Consider the following 16,761-nt stretch of genomic DNA (forward strand, 5'->3'; position numbering starts at 1 on the left):
CCTTCCCAGAGGCTATTATCCCACTGCTACTATAGGCACAATCTCTCCCTACTATGCCTGCTATCCCACAGCCACAGTCCCTTCCCAGAGGCTATTATCCCCCCACTGCTACTATAGGCACCATCTCTCCCTACTATACCTGCTATCCCACAGCCCCAGTCCCTTCCCAGAGGCTATTATCCCCCCACTGCTACTATAGGCACCATCTCTCCCTACTATACCTGCTATCCCACAGCCCCAGTCCCTTCCCAGAGGCTATTATCCCCCCACTGCTACTATAGGCACCATCTCTCCCTACTATACCTGCTATCCCACAGCCACAGTCCCTTCCCAGAGGCTATTATCCCCCACTGCTACTATAGGCACCATCTCTCCCTACTATACCTGCTATCCCACAGCCACAGTCCCTTCCCAGAGGCTATTATCCCCCCACTGCTACTATAGGCACCATCTCTCCCTACTATACCTGCTATCCCACAGCCACAGTCCCTTCCCAGGGGCTATTATCCCACTGCTACTATAGGCACCATCTCTCCCTACTATACCTGCTATCCCACAGCCACAGTCCCTTCCCAGAGGCTATTATCCCACTGCTACTATAGGCACCATCTCTCCCTACTATACCTGCTATCCCACAGCCCCAGTCCCTTCCCAGGGGCTATTATCCCACTGCTACAATAGGCACCATCTCTCCCTACTATACCTGCTATCCCACAGCCACAGTCCCTTCCCAGAGGCCATCTCCCATATACTCCATTATAATTATACTATTTGAAAGTATATTGAACAAAAGGTTACCTGAAAGCAGTTCTTTTTTTTTTACTTTTGCTTTTTATTGAGTTTTATAAAGAAAGAAAGTAAGTGGGGAAAAGGGGGGAGAAGAAAAATAAAGGGACATTAATACAAATAAAATATACAACGCATATAAAACACATTCACTGCAGCATTTTGGTAGTGGTTATTCTGCATGGCATAGTATGTTTGTTGGAGTCTGTGGACAGCAGTCAACGGAGCTTACTCTCATATCTTGGGGGGGAAGCGGTCCATAGAACAGTGAAAAGTTGTGTCAGGGGTAGGTAACATATCCTATTAGTTCCTATATGCACCAATCGTTGGTATAGTTGTTGACTTTCATTTGGAGGCTATTGTTAGCTGTGTGACTGTGAGAATTTGGTTAAACAGTGCTTAGGTATGTTTATGCATTTTGTTGAAAGGCTTGTCCAGCAGAAAACTTGATATTTCCTTGGGAACTGAAAATCCTAGAAGGTGATTTAACATGTTAGCTTCTTCTGTCCATAGTGGTTGGATAAGTGGGCATTCCCAGAATATATGAATTTCTCCAACAGGAGGGAAAGCAGTCTGGGAATAGATGAAGTTTATCCGGGGTGTGGTACCAAAACATTAATTTGTAGATGCTTTCCTTATGTCATAAGCACGTTACCATTTTTTTTTCTTTGGTCCATATGGATTCCCAGTCTGACTGGGGGAGAGGCTTCTGAAGTGCAGAATTCCATTTGGTCATATAGGAATGGTGGGGGGGTTGATCTGGGAGTGGCTGACCTGAAAGCAGTTCTAATGTGTAGCGCCGGCTCACAATGCGCCTACTCACCAATATTACGGCTAATAAATACATGTGAAGTGAATTATTTTCTATGTAAACAGTGTAATTTAGAAATAAAATTTATAAAAATAATAGCAATCCCTTTAAGCTTGTTATTTGGGGGTCATTTTTTTCTCTTTCCCCATCTTTTCCCATCACATTCAGCCATTGCCATGTTTGAAAAACTGACCTAAACCTACCTCAGTTGGGTTTAGATAAGAGATGTCTGTAGACACCAAAGCATTGCTTTAACAGCTATGAGAATAACTGTATATGTAAAGCATATACAGGTATGGGATCCCTTATCCGGAAACCCGTTATCCAGAAAGCTCCGAATTACGGAAAGCTCGTCTCCCATAGACTCCATATTATTTTATATCATTTAGAATTTTAAAACTGATTTTCTTTTTCCCTGTTGTAATAAAACAGTACCTTGTAATTGATCCCAACTAAGATATAAATAATCCTTATTGGATGCAAAACAATCCTATTGGGTTTAATTGATGTTTTATTGATTTTTTAGTAGACTTTAGGTATGGAGATCCAAATTACGGAAAGACCCCTTATCTGGAATACCCTTGGTCCCGAGCATTCTGGATAATGGGTCCTATACCTGTAATATGTCAGTTTAAATAGTTTTTTGGTCATAAGTGCCACAAATATAATGGTTCTTGGTCTGAAAATGAAAATGAATGTTTGGACGTTGCTATTTGCTACTGTGCATATGAACGAGATGCGGCTTCACTTTACTCTACTGACAAATAAAACTGCAAATCTAGTAGTTTACTTAATACCATCTAATTCAGTTCTGTTTAAGAGTTCCTCTGGCGAGGGGAGCAGCGTGACAGTTCCCATTCCCATGATTAAATGGAAATATGTAGAAAAGAGAATGTTTGGTGACCACAATTATCTGTTTATGAGCGAATAAATGGAAAATAAGTCTGACTTTGCTTCTGCTGCAACTTTCTTTGTATTCTTCTAGACAATTTAAATAAGGTCAATCCAAAACTCTTAAAATTACCCAGTTTTGGCCATAAACTTTATAATTTAATTTCTTTTAGCACAGCAGCAACATTCCTTTCTTTTTACAGACTCATAATGGCATGGGAATCAAATGTCATTGCTTTTTCATCTGTATGTCTAGACCTTTGCGGTGAGCAAGGCTAGAACAGTGCTACAGAAGTAACAGATACGCAACTATGTCACTAGTCTGAAAATCCAAATGAATATATGCAACAACATTCACTGGGGTAGGGGTGCCTACTATTTGGCACATAATAAATATTATCTAAATATTAACTAATTATATTTAGAAAGTTGCTTATCTCCATGCAAGGGAGCTCATATTACATTTTCATTTTTATAGCCCCTCTTCTATTTGCCTGTGTTACATGGTACCATTGGATCAGTAAAGGCAAAACACAAAATATGGAGCACCCAATATAAATGTTAGACATTAGTATGTCAAGTCTGTTAGAGAATTATTTTATTTCAGCTCTAAAATGTATGATGTTTGGTTGTCAGGAAGAAAATATTAATTATTATTATACATTCTTCCTGTTTCCAGCCACCAATATTCAGTTGTAAACTCTGCAGGACTGGTATATATTTTAATATTTACCTTACTACTAAATCATATTTGCAAACAGGTAATTAAATACTTAGATACACGTAGTGTACACACAATAAAATGAGACCATCCTGATAATGTTCCCAATTTATCTTTACAAGGCCATGACGAGGCACAGGGGAGATTTTGCATGGTTAATTAGCAGTCTAATGCACCATTAAAGGTTTTTCTTAATCCCATTCCTCATTTATTGGTGCGCTTTGTGTCATTTACTCAATTTCACATGGACTCTGTGTGCATATTGATTGAATTAATGAACCCTTTGACTCCTGAATACATTCCATCAGGCTTTGGAGATGCGATAAGACCAAGGTGTTTTTCTTATGGAACATGTACTGTAGGTGGGTCTATGCAATATCATGGGAAAATAGACTGACTCACCTCTAATATGTATTTCATACTAGCTAATACTATACATTGTATGGCAGCTAATTGGTTAAATTGACACCTACTATAATAAATTCTCGGACTAATTTACAGAATGACTGTTAGCAGAATGGCAACTAATGGGTTATAATCAGTTATTACCAAATGGAAGCTAATGGGTTAGAGTATGAGAGTAAATGGGTTATGCTAACAGTTACTGGGTTACAGTTGCAGAATGGCGGCAGGTTATAGGTTACTGTTACAAAATGGCGTCTAATGGGTACAGAATGGCAGTTACAGGTACAATGTGACAGTTAAACGGTTATGTTGTGGCAGTTCATGGGTACAAAATGTCAGTCAATGGCTTATACGTACAGAATGGCAGTTAATGGGTTACACTGTGGCAGTCAGTGGGTACAGAGTGGTGGCTAATGGGTTACACTTACAGTATGGCTTTTAATGGGTTATGCTGTGGCAGTTATTGGGTGCTAAGAGGCATTTAATAGTTTATTCTTAAAGTTTGACAGTTAAAGGGTTATACTTATGGTGTGGCAGTGGGTTACTGTTACAGAGTGGCAATTTACTGGGTTCTCACAGAGCAGAACTTGGGTTACACTTACAGTATATAGGTACAGAGTGGCATTTAATTGATGATATTGGAATTTCTTGAGTTACAGCTATAGAAAAGCAGTTATGGATACAGACTGGCAGTTATGGCATATCATTTCATGAGTGACACAGCATGGCACTTATTGGGTTACAGTTACAAAGTGACAGTTAATGGATACAGTGTAGCAATTAATGAGTTATACCTACAAAGTGGCAGTGAATGGGTTATGCCTATGGAGTGGCAGTTAATGTGTTATTCCTACAGAGTGGCAGTGAATGGGTTATGCCTACAGAGTGGCAGTGAATAGGTTATGCCTACAGAGTGGCAGTGAATGGGTTATGCCTACAGAGTGGCAGTGAATAGGTTATGCCTAAAGAATAGCAGTAAATGGGTTATGCCTACAGAATGGCAGTGAATGGGTTATGCCTACAGAGTGGCAGTTAGCGGGTTATGCCTACAGAATGGCAGTGAATGGGTTATGCCTACAGAATGGCAGTGAATGGGTTATGCTTACAGAATGGCAGTGAATGGGTTATGGCTGCCTACAGAATGGCAGTGAATGGGTTATGCCTACAGAGTGGCAGTGAATGGGTTATGCCTACAGAGTGGCAGTGAATGGGTTATGCCTACAGAATGACAGTGAATGGGTTATGCCTACAGAATGGCAGTGAATGGGTTATGCCTACAGAATGGCAGTGAATGGGTTATGCCTACAGAATGGCAGTGAATGGGTTATGCCTACAGAATGGCAGTGAATGGGTTATGCCTACAGAATGGCAGTGAATGGGTTATGCCTACAGAGTGGCAGTGAATGGGTTATGCCTACAAAGTGGCAGTGAATGGGTTATGCCTACAGAGTGGCAGTGAATGGGTTATGCCTACAGAATGGCAGTGAATGAGTTATGCCTACAGAGTGGCAGTGAATGGGTTATGCCTACAAAGTGGCAGTGAATGAGTTATGCCTACAGAATGGCAGTGAATGGGTTATGCCTACAGAATGGCAGTGAATAGGTTATGCCTAAAGAATAGCAGTAAATGGGTTATGCCTACAGAATGGCAGTGAATGGGTTATGCCTACAGAGTGGCAGTAAATGGGTTATGCCTACAGAATGGCAGTGAATGGGTTATGCCTACAGAATGGCAGTGAATGGGTTATGCCTACAGAGTGGCAGTTAGCGGGTTATGCCTACAGAATGGCAGTGAATGGGTTATGCCTACAGAATGGCAGTGAATGGGTTATGCTTACAGAATGGCAGTGAATGGGTTATGGCTGCCTACAGAATGGCAGTGAATGGGTTATGCCTACAGAGTGGCAGTGAATGGGTTATGCCTACAGAGTGGCAGTGAATGGGTTATGCCTACAGAATGACAGTGAATGGGTTATGCCTACAGAATGGCAGTGAATGGGTTATGCCTACAGAATGGCAGTGAATGGGTTATGCCTACAGAATGGCAGTGAATGGGTTATGCCTACAGAGTGGCAGTGAATGGGTTATGCCTACAAAGTGGCAGTGAATGGGTTATGCCTACAGAGTGGCAGTGAATGGGTTATGCCTACAGAATGGCAGTGAATGAGTTATGCCTACAGAATGGCAGTGAATGGGTTATGCCTACAGAATGGCAGTGAATGGGTTATGCCTACAGAATGGCAGTGAATGAGTTATGCCTACAGAATGGCAGTGAATTGGTTATGCCTACAGAATGGCAGTGAATGAGTTATGCCTACAGAATGGCAGTGAATGGGTTATGCCTACAGAATGGCAGTGAATGGGTTATGCCTACAGAATGGCAGTGAATGAGTTATGCCTTCAGAATGGCAGTGAATGGGTTATGCCTACAGAGTGGCAGTGAATGAGTTATGCCTACAGAATGGCAGTGAATGAGTTATGCCTACAGAATGGCAGTGAATGAGTTATGCCTACAGAATGGCAGTGAATGAGTTATGCCTACAGAGTGGCAGTTAATAGGCTGCTTTTTCAACGTGAGCCACAAAGATCTCAGGGGAACATTTCACGCCAGGGTTGTAAATAGGACACAAGGTCATTGCTTGAAACTGCAGGGAAGAAAATGTCACCTGCAAAGAAAGTAATGCTGGCGACTGTAGGGACAGTAAAGGTGGGGAATTTACTGCCCAGGGAGGTGGCGATGACCACTGCAGGGATTGTTAATCATGTTTGCACAGCTCAAGGATATACTGTACCGAACACTGAAATGTAAATCTGTAGCTGTAAATGCAATTGTGCAGGTTTGCCCCCACTCTATATACCAACCAACAATCACACAGTCCCATCAGGATCGGCACTGCACCTTCTTTCATCACTTAAGGCATGAAGGGCAAGAGAAAACCCTAAAGAGTGTCCCCAGACATGTTTTCTGTAGGGCGTAGAGCTGTTGTACTTCTTCCCAGGTACCTCAACCTTTAGATGTCTGTATTGATTTGGCAAATCCTAAACAAACTGACATCTTATTGGCCCTCAATCATGCCCCTCTTTTCCATATCTGATTGAGACTGAAGCAGTAATAGATTAGGCTAGACAAGAAATCCCAATACCCTAAGAACCTCAAACAGGTTGTAGATGGGGCAGTTACAGTGCAAGTGCAAATCATGGCTCAGCCATGAGTCCAATTTGGCCTACACCTTGTAGGCCGCTTGTGTGGTAACCTTGCCAAGTATATTATTGCTTAGGTCAGTGATGCACACGGCATATCCTATTTGAATTGTAGGTATTTATAACGAGTCTCTATAGTCAAGCTTATAAATTCTGTGTTTTCTCCCTTCTCCCTGGTTTTTTATCCTAACAAAGGAGCTTGTAACAGTGTGACTCCCACCTGCTTCTTGTGCCGGGGAAAGCACCCATATTTAGGAAGAATAAATAGACAGTGGTGGACTTTACATATTCCTCCTGTCACAATAAATTTAGTACAGACTTCCACAGCCGGGCAGGGATATATGTCAGACACTGTGTGGGATAAGACAGGTGAAAAATGCTCTTCTGTACTCCCAAATATGCCATTACCTCTCTGTTTTTATTAACCCTTGTGTGAGGGGTGGTCTTGCTGTAGCCTTCTGCCAAACACAGTGCTGCTTGTACCAAGCATGCATAATATCCAGTTTGACTCCAAAGCAAGTAATAGGTGCTGGCCCTTCTGATCACTTGCTAAGCCAATAAATAAAATATCTTCATAGTCAGCCACAAAGGAAGATGTCTCCAAAAAAGGCGCGGAAAGGATCAAAGCCAACCTTTTGGTGTGATGTGGCTGCCTGGAGAGTAGCTGAAAAGGGGTGGCATTATGGTCAAATCCAAGCACACAGGAGTGTATGGGAAATAGGGCTGGGACTAGGGTTATCATCTGTCTGGTTTTTCCTGAGGTTGTCCAGTTTAATACTGACTGTATGGTTTGTGGTACTAATGGAAGAGAGCCATGCATGCCAGTAGCCTAATACTTGAGTCACAGGAAACAAAGGGGGTATTTTGCCTATGGGAAGTAACCTATAGAAACCAATCAGGGATTGGCTTTTTTTCTGCAAACTGCTGGTAGAATAATAAATGTAACAATTTGATTGGTTGCTAAATTTGCCCAATGTGGACTAAGTGTTAGGGAGACTTTATATAAACTATTGTACAGTGCCGGGGAACATGCTGTGGGGGGGATTCACAGGGCAGGTAGGACAGGTAGTAAGGAAAGGTCTCTGCTGTGCCTTTCCACAAGGGAACAGGTAGGGCACCCTCACATGACTGCTGTCCCTCATAAAGACAGTGATGGCAAACCCAATGGCCACTGTGTTCATGGGGAGGCTGCAGGTCTTTGCACCCCATTGTGGTGCACTGCAGGGACATAAATAACAAAAAAATGGTGCATCTGTTTTTGCATTTCACCTCCTGCTCTGTGCTTAATAAATGACCCCACCATCTCTACTTCATCTCTACTCTACATCTATAAAAATTCCCCAATAACCCCAAATATCCCCAATAACCTGGCCAGGGGTGGGGATTGGGGACAATAGAAAAAAAAAAAAACATAATCTATTTGCCCTTCTTAGCAGCAAACAACAGAATGGGCAAAACTGACTGTCAGCTGAAACTGAGTCCTTTTGCCTCCTGTTGAACCTGAATTTCTATAAAAGATTAAATACAGTTATATACTGGTAAGACGGGGGTGTCAGGAAGGCCACACAGGCCTGGTAATGCAGTTCCTTTGTTCCCTTACAATTTTCTAAAAGCTTTTTTAATGGAAAGTCTAAATTTTAACCCTTGCACAGGGCTCCATGGAAGCACATTTTCCAGCCCAGGATTTTAACCCTATACTGTAAATCCTTCTGTTTGATAAAGATGAGTTTGGCGAATTCTTTACACAGGATTGGATAGATGAATCAAAGCAGACCCCCCCACCATCCTGTTTACCTGAAGATGAATAGCTGTTAGCTTAGTTGCACAATGATACATAACGCAGCCTCCCAGCTTACTGAATTTAATGTGCCGAAAAATGATTTTCTGCAAATTGCCACCCTGGAATGGAAGAGAGTGATGCTGAGTTCATTCAATTCTTAGAACAGCCAGGCATTTTGCAATTTCTCTTCTCCGGTGAGAGGGCGCTTTGTGCCCTGCAGGGTGACGGTGAGGCTGGGAAAAAGGCCATGCTGGTAGGGGCAAAATAGCAGCTGACACATAGTAAAAGATCATGAAGATGATAATGACTTAAAAAGGAAATTTTTTTCTGTCGCAACTATTGCATTGTACATTGTAGATAAATAAACAACAAAAAGGCAAGGAATTTTATTCTAGGCCCTGCCAAGAACTCCTAGGGCCCCATACAAATATATGGGCAGGCCTTCCATGACCAGCACCAGTGGTTCTGTTTCCATACCTGTGAGAAGAATGAGCCAAAACAAAAGATCTAGTGGGTGGGCCCTGTGGCCTTAAATCTCCCATGTGTCCTACAGCAGTCTTGGCTGCAGGGATCATGTATTTGTACCTGCTTTTATAGGACTCCCAAATGAGAACCACTGGCCATGTAGATCCATGCACAGACCCCTGTGGTATTTGGAGATTTCAGAGCAGGCCTGCAAGACATGGTTGATTACTGTCTGTGTCTCAAATTAGACATTCACCCCATTAGGTCTACATCTGATTATGTCAGCCTTAGGCTCCTGCTGCAGTGTTGGACTATACGACCAGCTTAATTAGCTGCTGGGAACCCATTTGCTGCTGGCGGCTTCTGTATCAGTAAAGAGTTCATTTGGGTTTACCTTGTTGCCATTGTTATCGACTAATAACTCATGTCTTTCATTATGTAACCCTTCCCAGCACAACATTCAGCCAGCCCAAGGATTTCACATTATATGAGGTACTAAGGCCTATGGCGCGTGTAACATTTCTCTGGCCACCAATTTTGGTGGAAAAATACCCAGTGCCACAGATACATATGGAAGGTGTGCACCTAAGCATTTTCAGGCTGAAAACCACTTGACATGAGCACTGACAGGTGATTTCCATTCACGTTAAGGACAGGGGGTAGGAGGTACAAATGAACATCAGCATTTTTCTGGCAAAATATGCTGCAAATGCTACATGTTCCATAAAGTAAGTGACATAAGGACAGATTGGGTTGGCCAAATGCTACTTCCTAAAGCAATTTCCATATCATTTTCTAAATCCATCTGCTTCCCCTACCAGAACTGTGGAACTAATAAGCGGCAGCTGGCCAGGGCCTCCGAAATTGCAATTGGCTCTTCCCTTTGTTTGTTTATGGTTCCAGTAAAGTGTGAATCTGCCCCCCAGCCTTTTACCATTGAGATTAGGCCTAAGCACTATAGATAGACTTAAATGCCAATAAACTGTTAGGTGACTGGATACTGCAACAACTGGAAGTGACTGACCCTGCCCTTATCTTGCCTTATCTTCACTTGCACTTGTGGAGCTGCAGTTAGTAGTTTACAAACTGATACATATCAGCAGAGGTTATAGAATTGATCATGGAGCTGGATACTGATGGCTCTTTGTGTTGACAGTGTAGCAGGTTGGCTTACCCTAGAGCAGTGCTGTCCAACTTCTGCGGTGCCGAGGGCCGGAATTTCTCTCACATACATGGTGGAGGGCCGCTAATGGAACCCAGTGTTGGCCACTCCCCCATTTTAAACCACACCCATTTTATCACAATGGTCGCTGCAGGGATATCAACCATCATTCATATGTTAAAGAATTATATTAATACAGTAATAGGCAGTACATACAATGTCTGAGGTGTGAAGAGGTGAACAATGGGGGTGATTACAGCCTGAGCCTGAGGTGTGAACACTGCAGGGGGTGAACAATGCAGAGATTAAAAAGTGTGAACAACACAGGGGATTACATTTTTAAACAATACAGAGGGATTACAGCCTGAATCTGAGGTGGTAACCATGCAGGGGGCCAGTTAATCTCAGTACTGATACCATTTAAAGCTAACACAAAATTAAGCCATCAAAGCAGCCACACAGGTGGGGGGCCACACAGAGGGGGGTCGAGGGCCGCATGCGGCCCGCGGGCTGCCAGTTGGACAGCACTGTCCTAGAGGATATTACACAGAAAGAGATATAGTGGCAAAGTATTACATACAGAGTTGGCATCCACAGCAATGTCTGAACAACCATGTCACTGTTTACTGGGTTTACTTGGATGGGTTGAAAAGCATGATGGCACCAAGCAGCCAATACATGTACCCAATGATAATAAGGACATTCTCTGGCAAATACATTGTCCCACATGCACCTTTCACTGTGAACCTTATGCACACATTGGCATCCATTCTTCTCCCTCCCTGTAAACTGGGTTGTCAGGAGTCCTACCTTCATTAGGGTGAGATGAGAGTAGCGCTGACAGTAGATGTACAAAGAGGCTTGGAGGAAGCCTGACCGTAGAGGTAGGACTCCTGAGCCCTGACAACTGATCTAGGTTTCAAGAAGGTAGTAGAACAGATGACAATGTGTCTATAAGGTTCACAACTGAGTTAGACCTGACACAATGAAAGAAGCATGTGGGACAATGTGATTACTAGAGGATTCCCTAATATGTACACCATACATATGTTTTATAATAAGGCAACTCTTAAAGAAGTCATATCTCCTTGTCACTAATGCTAATATCTTTCTCACTCATCCCCACATATCTGAGCTTCATTAAATTCTCCATTCCTTTCTTCCCCATGCAGGTCCCACGGCACATCAAGACTGTACCATACTACAACTATGACCAGCCCATGGTCGGGTATTGCCAGACACACAAGTCACTGCTTGTAAATAAGGGCTACGAAGAAATGTCTCTAGACCAGAGAGAGACCACCAACCTAGAGCTCAGCAGGGACCAGAGCTACATCTCAACTATAGCTCGCTCCGCAGCACCCACCATATACATTGAGAGGATACCAAACCAATAATGGACAGCGGGTGTGTTCACAGATGGCACACTGCCATGGAAGAGGAATGGGACACTCACAGGATAATGGACAGGGTTGCCCCTGCAGCTAATAAGTGCTCTAAGCATCAACAAAGACTCAACATGCAGAGCACCGCTTGGATCTCCTCCTATAGGAACACAACGTCTTAAACAATGAAGATTTGGGAGCAGTTGGGGAAGGGGGTCTTGGCTTTAAATGATAATCTCAAAATCTCTGACCCCTAGTGTAAAAAAATATAACTAACAGGATTGACCTAAGGGATTTCTAAACCTAATTTTGGATCCCCTCCAGCTGCATATGAAAGAGGAAGACATCTGCCTGTATATTTGATTTTTCTATTCTACACGTTGCATGGTTCCAATACAGATGAACCAAAGGGAGAGACTGTGGGGTTTAGGGTAGGGAATGCTACTTGTTTCATGTTGAATAACCCAGTGGGTCTCTTTGAACAGTGGTTCTTTCTTGTTTTCCTGTTTTCTGGGGTTTGTTTCTTTTCTATCCTGTGCCCAGATGCAGGTTCCAGCATTTAGGGAAAGGCCTTTCCTGGCGGCCAAGGCCATGCAACGGTGGGCAACAAGTTGGAAGATCTGCAGAATGGGCCACATGTGTCCCCCCGACTGACCCTTTCCCACAAATATTAAGATTTCTATTCCCACATCAGCTCAATTGGATTCTATTGACCGTTTCTGAAAAAAAAATGTAATAATATTGTTTTGGTTTTTTTTTTTTTTTTAATTCTCTTATGATCAGTTATAGCTTTTGTGTAGTTTTTATCAATAAAAAAAAGTATGGAAAATATGGCTGTTATAAAATATGAGCTTTGACGTCTGAGATGAAACCAACAAATCCGAATGGATATTTAAAAGCTCAACTATTGTTTTTATTGGTCGTAGCCTCAGTGCAAACATTACGAGGGTTACTTATAGACTTGACATTATATAGAACATCTAGTTCCTTGTATGGGGAAGGTTTTGGTTATACAGCTATGGGACCTGTTATCCAGAATGCTTGAGACCTGATGTTTTCCGGATAAGGGGTCTTTCTGTAATTTGATCTCCATACCTTGAGTATACTAAAAAAGTGTTTAAACATTAATTAAACCCAATAGGATTGTTTTGCCTCCAGTAAGGGTTAATTATTAAGTACAAGCTACTGTTTTATTACTATGGAGAAAAAGGAAATCGTCTTTAAAAATTAAAATTATTTGCTTCTAATGGAGTCTTTGAGAGATAGCCTTCCCGTAAGTATGAACTTTCTTAATATGGGTTTCTGGATAACAGATCCTATACCTGTAATTATAGATATTTAAATATATAAAACTCTGCTTCTATCGGCACTCACCAATCAAAAATTACTGGCTGGGTGCTAACCAACAAGATAATATGCTGACAGCAGAAAGCGCTCACTGCTACCAGGTCTGCATAAGCTCTTTATTCAGTACCCATATCAATGCGTTTCGATTCACCGAGGATGGATCGAAATGTGTTGATATGGATACCAAAAAAAGATCTGTGAATGTTTTAAGCACACTTGGTAGCTGTGAGTGCTTTCTGCCGTTACAATAAATGTAAATATATACACACCTAATGCAATGGCACACAAAGCATTCTGATCCCTACATTTTACAGCTGCCCAGGGCCACCATCAGAAACTTTGGGGCCCTGCACTAGTTATTTATTTGGGGTGCCCCATGACCACCTTCCTACCCCTGCTCTGCACTGTCATTGCTTGATATAGAAGTTATGCAGTTTTTTGCACAAGTTTTGTAAACTGCGTATATTTAGGGGCCCAATGATATTGCTATGGGACCCAATAACTAGTCAGTAGTAGTTAATAACATTAGTAAAAATAATTCATTTGCTAATAAGTTAGTCTTTAAATTGGGGGGGGTCAGTGGAGTTTACATGTAAGTTACATAAGTTTCTTTGAAAGTAACATAAGTTGTTGCATTAGATATATTAGGGGCCCAATGATGTTGCTGTGGGGCCCAATAACCAGTCATTCCCCTGCTGGAAAGTTCATGTAGAAGACAATGATATAATTCAGTAAATATATCCCCATATAAACAGCTGATGTTACTCTATAATAAGCAGTCCATATAAATAGTTTAAATGAAGTAACTTTGCAATGTAACTGGGCCCCCTAATGGAAGAATATTTCACAGGGACCAGCACAACTGTACCCCTACTCCCCCCCAATGGCAGCCCTGCAGCTGCCAATCACTTCCATTTACCATGAATGAGAATCATGCCTATGGCACACAAGACTTAGTATGGCAGAAGAGAAAAGTCATCAAGATTATTTTGCCGTTCTCAGGTTGGAATGGCCAGCTAGAGTACCAGAGAATTTCTTAGGGGCCCCAGTGTGGGGAAATTCCCATCAGCTCCTGCTTATTTCCACTCTAGGTAAATATAAGACCTATAACATTAAACAATAACCATAGCTACCTATGAGTGGGCATCCGGTTCTCTGGTTGGCCCTAGGAGGGCCACTATGGCACTGACAGTGATTACTTCCCAGAGCCTACACAATAATGAAATGTTGGTACCAGTGCTTCCAGCTTTTGTCTGACAAGATTGTGTGGGGCTACGTCATTTTTTTAGCAAAAGGCACCTAAAAATTATACAGGTATGGGGCCTGTAATCCAGAATTCTTGGGACCTGGGGTATTCCGGATAAGGGGTCTTTTGGTAATTTGGATCTCCATACTTTTAAGGAAATCTATACCCCCAGAATGAATACTTAACCAACAGATTTATATCATGTTAAGTGACCAGTTAAATAATCTCATCAAACTGGAATATATATATCAATAAATATTGCCCTTTTATATCCTTTCCCTTGAGCCGCCATTTAGTGATGGGCTGTGTGCTCCCCCAGAGATCACCTGACAGGAAATAATGCAGCTCTAACAGGAAGTAGTGTGAGAGCAAAAGTGAGAACTCTGTCCATTAATTGGCTGATGTAACTTGGGTGCACCATAAATCATATGGTCCCAGGAGGCAGATCTTGGTATTTAGAATGGCAGTTTTTTATTTAGGGATTACCCAATGGCACATATTTTTGTTTAGATGAAGCAGAGTTTTACATATTAGCTCTTTTATGCAATATATTTTTTAGAGACCTACATTGTTTGAGGGTATAGTTTTCCTTTAATTCTACTAACAAATCATGTAACTGTTCTGCCAAACTGCTTTGCCACCAATAAGGATTCATTATATCTTAGTCGGGATCACTTACAAGCCACAGCTTTATTATTACAGGTATGGGACCCCTTATCCAGAAACCCGTTATCCAGAAAGTTCCCAATTACGGAAAGGCCATCTCCCATAGACTCCATTATAAGCAAATAATTCTACTTTTGAAAAATTATTTCCTTTTTCTCTGTAATAAAAAAACAGTACCTTGTGCTTGATTCCAACTAAGATATAATTAATCCTTATTGGAGGCAAAACAATCCTATTGGGTTTAATTAATATTGAAATGATTTTCAGTAGACTTAAGGTATGGAGATAATACCAAATTACAGAAAGATCCCTTTTCCGGAAAACCCCAGGTCCCGAGCATTCTGGATAACTGGTCCCATACCTGTACAGAGAAAAGGAAATTATTTTTGAAAATGTAATTATTTGATTAAAATGCAAACTATGGGAGATGGCCTTCCTGTAATTCGAAGCCTTCTGGATAATGGGTTTGCGAATAACAGATCCTATGGATAATCAAACATTTAGTTTGTACAGTTGCAGAACCGCAACTGCTGGTATCCCCCTTGCACCTTTGCAAACTGGGGATGGTGGGAGTTATAAACGCGAACGTTTCCTGGGCATCTATGGTTTCAAGCCAGCCCTAATTAGAAGTGCATATAATAATAGAAATACTCAAAAAGAGGAAATTGGGGGAAATTATCTCTTAATGCAAACATGTTCCTGCTGTTTTTATTATGTTTATTCTGTTGCAGCAGCTAAGGCCAAGCCATGGAGTGCCTCCTGGTTGCTGTTAGTAACAGGTATATAAAATATGGGCTCTATAAAATAGATAGGCTCATTATGGGAATAAAGGGCTCAGCGGTATCTCGACCCTGGGCTCATTTACTCACGTACAGTGGGTGCAAATCTGCGCAAGCTCAGTATCCAATAGCAACAAGGATAGAAAAGGTACAGACATGGGCAAATTAAGTAGAGGATGGAATCATAGAGGAAGGGATAAAATGATCCATAAATAAAAAATATCCAGCTTCTGGCTTGCGCTGAACTACAACTGTCAGTATCTAGGGCTACTGAACAATAGCTGGGGGGGTACATTGATCAGTATGCTAATCACAGTTGTTGATTTGATATAATGTCTTTTTAACTGCTATCAACATCTCATCTTCTCTTCAGCCCCCCAACCGAGAAGACCCCCTCTCGGGTCCAGGGACAAGATTCCATTGGCCCTACCCTAAAACTGGCCCACTATAGCAACCTATCAGCAACTGTCATTCAGAGCCCACTTTCAGAGCTATGTAGCGATAATAAAGTGCTAATGGGAAGTGTCATTACTAGGGCCTGGGGTGGGCCCACCAAGAGATCCTATCAGGCCAGTTTTACCCTGCATAAACCCAAATAGTCCATGAACTGAATAAATGCAGCAGAGGATTTTGTCTACACTGATCCCTTGTGATTCCCAAATCTAACAGCACTTTATTCTATGCACTGCCTGCAGCATGGGATTCTGGGTAAAGAGTACAAATGAGGCCGGCCCACATCTGTAAATAAATGATACCCATATGCATCATTCTCATCCCACATATTGCCATAGGACTCATGGTTAAATTAAACATCTTTATCATTATTATTACAAAATGCTGTTGAATCAGATAAGAGAACTGTTAAACATGATAAAATAACCGGAAGATGGTGAGCTCATAGCATTCAATGGAGCGGCGGGGAAGTGGATAGCATGCAGTGGCACTCTATTATAAAATCATCCTTCTGCGCAGATAGGAGTAACATGGATGCTATGGGATGCTGAGATCAGATTTTCTTGGTGAGTTTCCCTCTACTAACAGATAATGTTGGGTCCACTCCAGCTTGGCTCTGTTGATTTAATGCAAGATTAAAGTTACATCCACAATTAATTAAGG

At 41.8% G+C, this 16,761-nt stretch overlaps 1 protein-coding gene across 4 annotated transcripts in view; it reads left to right on the forward strand.

The window, feature by feature from the left end:
- lrrtm4 (leucine rich repeat transmembrane neuronal 4) overlaps positions 1-12,432 on the forward strand; it is a 381,209-nt gene extending 368,777 nt beyond the window's left edge. For 2 of the 4 annotated variants that reach the window (XM_031899273.1, XM_031899274.1), the window contains one exon: positions 11,395-12,432. In XM_031899273.1, coding sequence (XP_031755133.1) covers positions 11,395-11,619 — 225 coding nt within the window. In that variant the 3' untranslated portion in view covers positions 11,620-12,432. The remainder of the gene's footprint in view (positions 1-11,394) is intronic. The other 2 variants (XM_031899275.1, XM_004912595.4) reach the window with 1 other exon arrangement.
- The last annotated feature ends 4,329 nt before the right edge of the window (positions 12,433-16,761 follow it).

The sequence above is a fragment of the Xenopus tropicalis genome, chromosome 3, assembly GCF_000004195.4.
Source record: "Xenopus tropicalis strain Nigerian chromosome 3, UCB_Xtro_10.0, whole genome shotgun sequence".
Lineage (NCBI taxonomy): Eukaryota > Metazoa > Chordata > Amphibia > Anura > Pipidae > Xenopus > Xenopus tropicalis.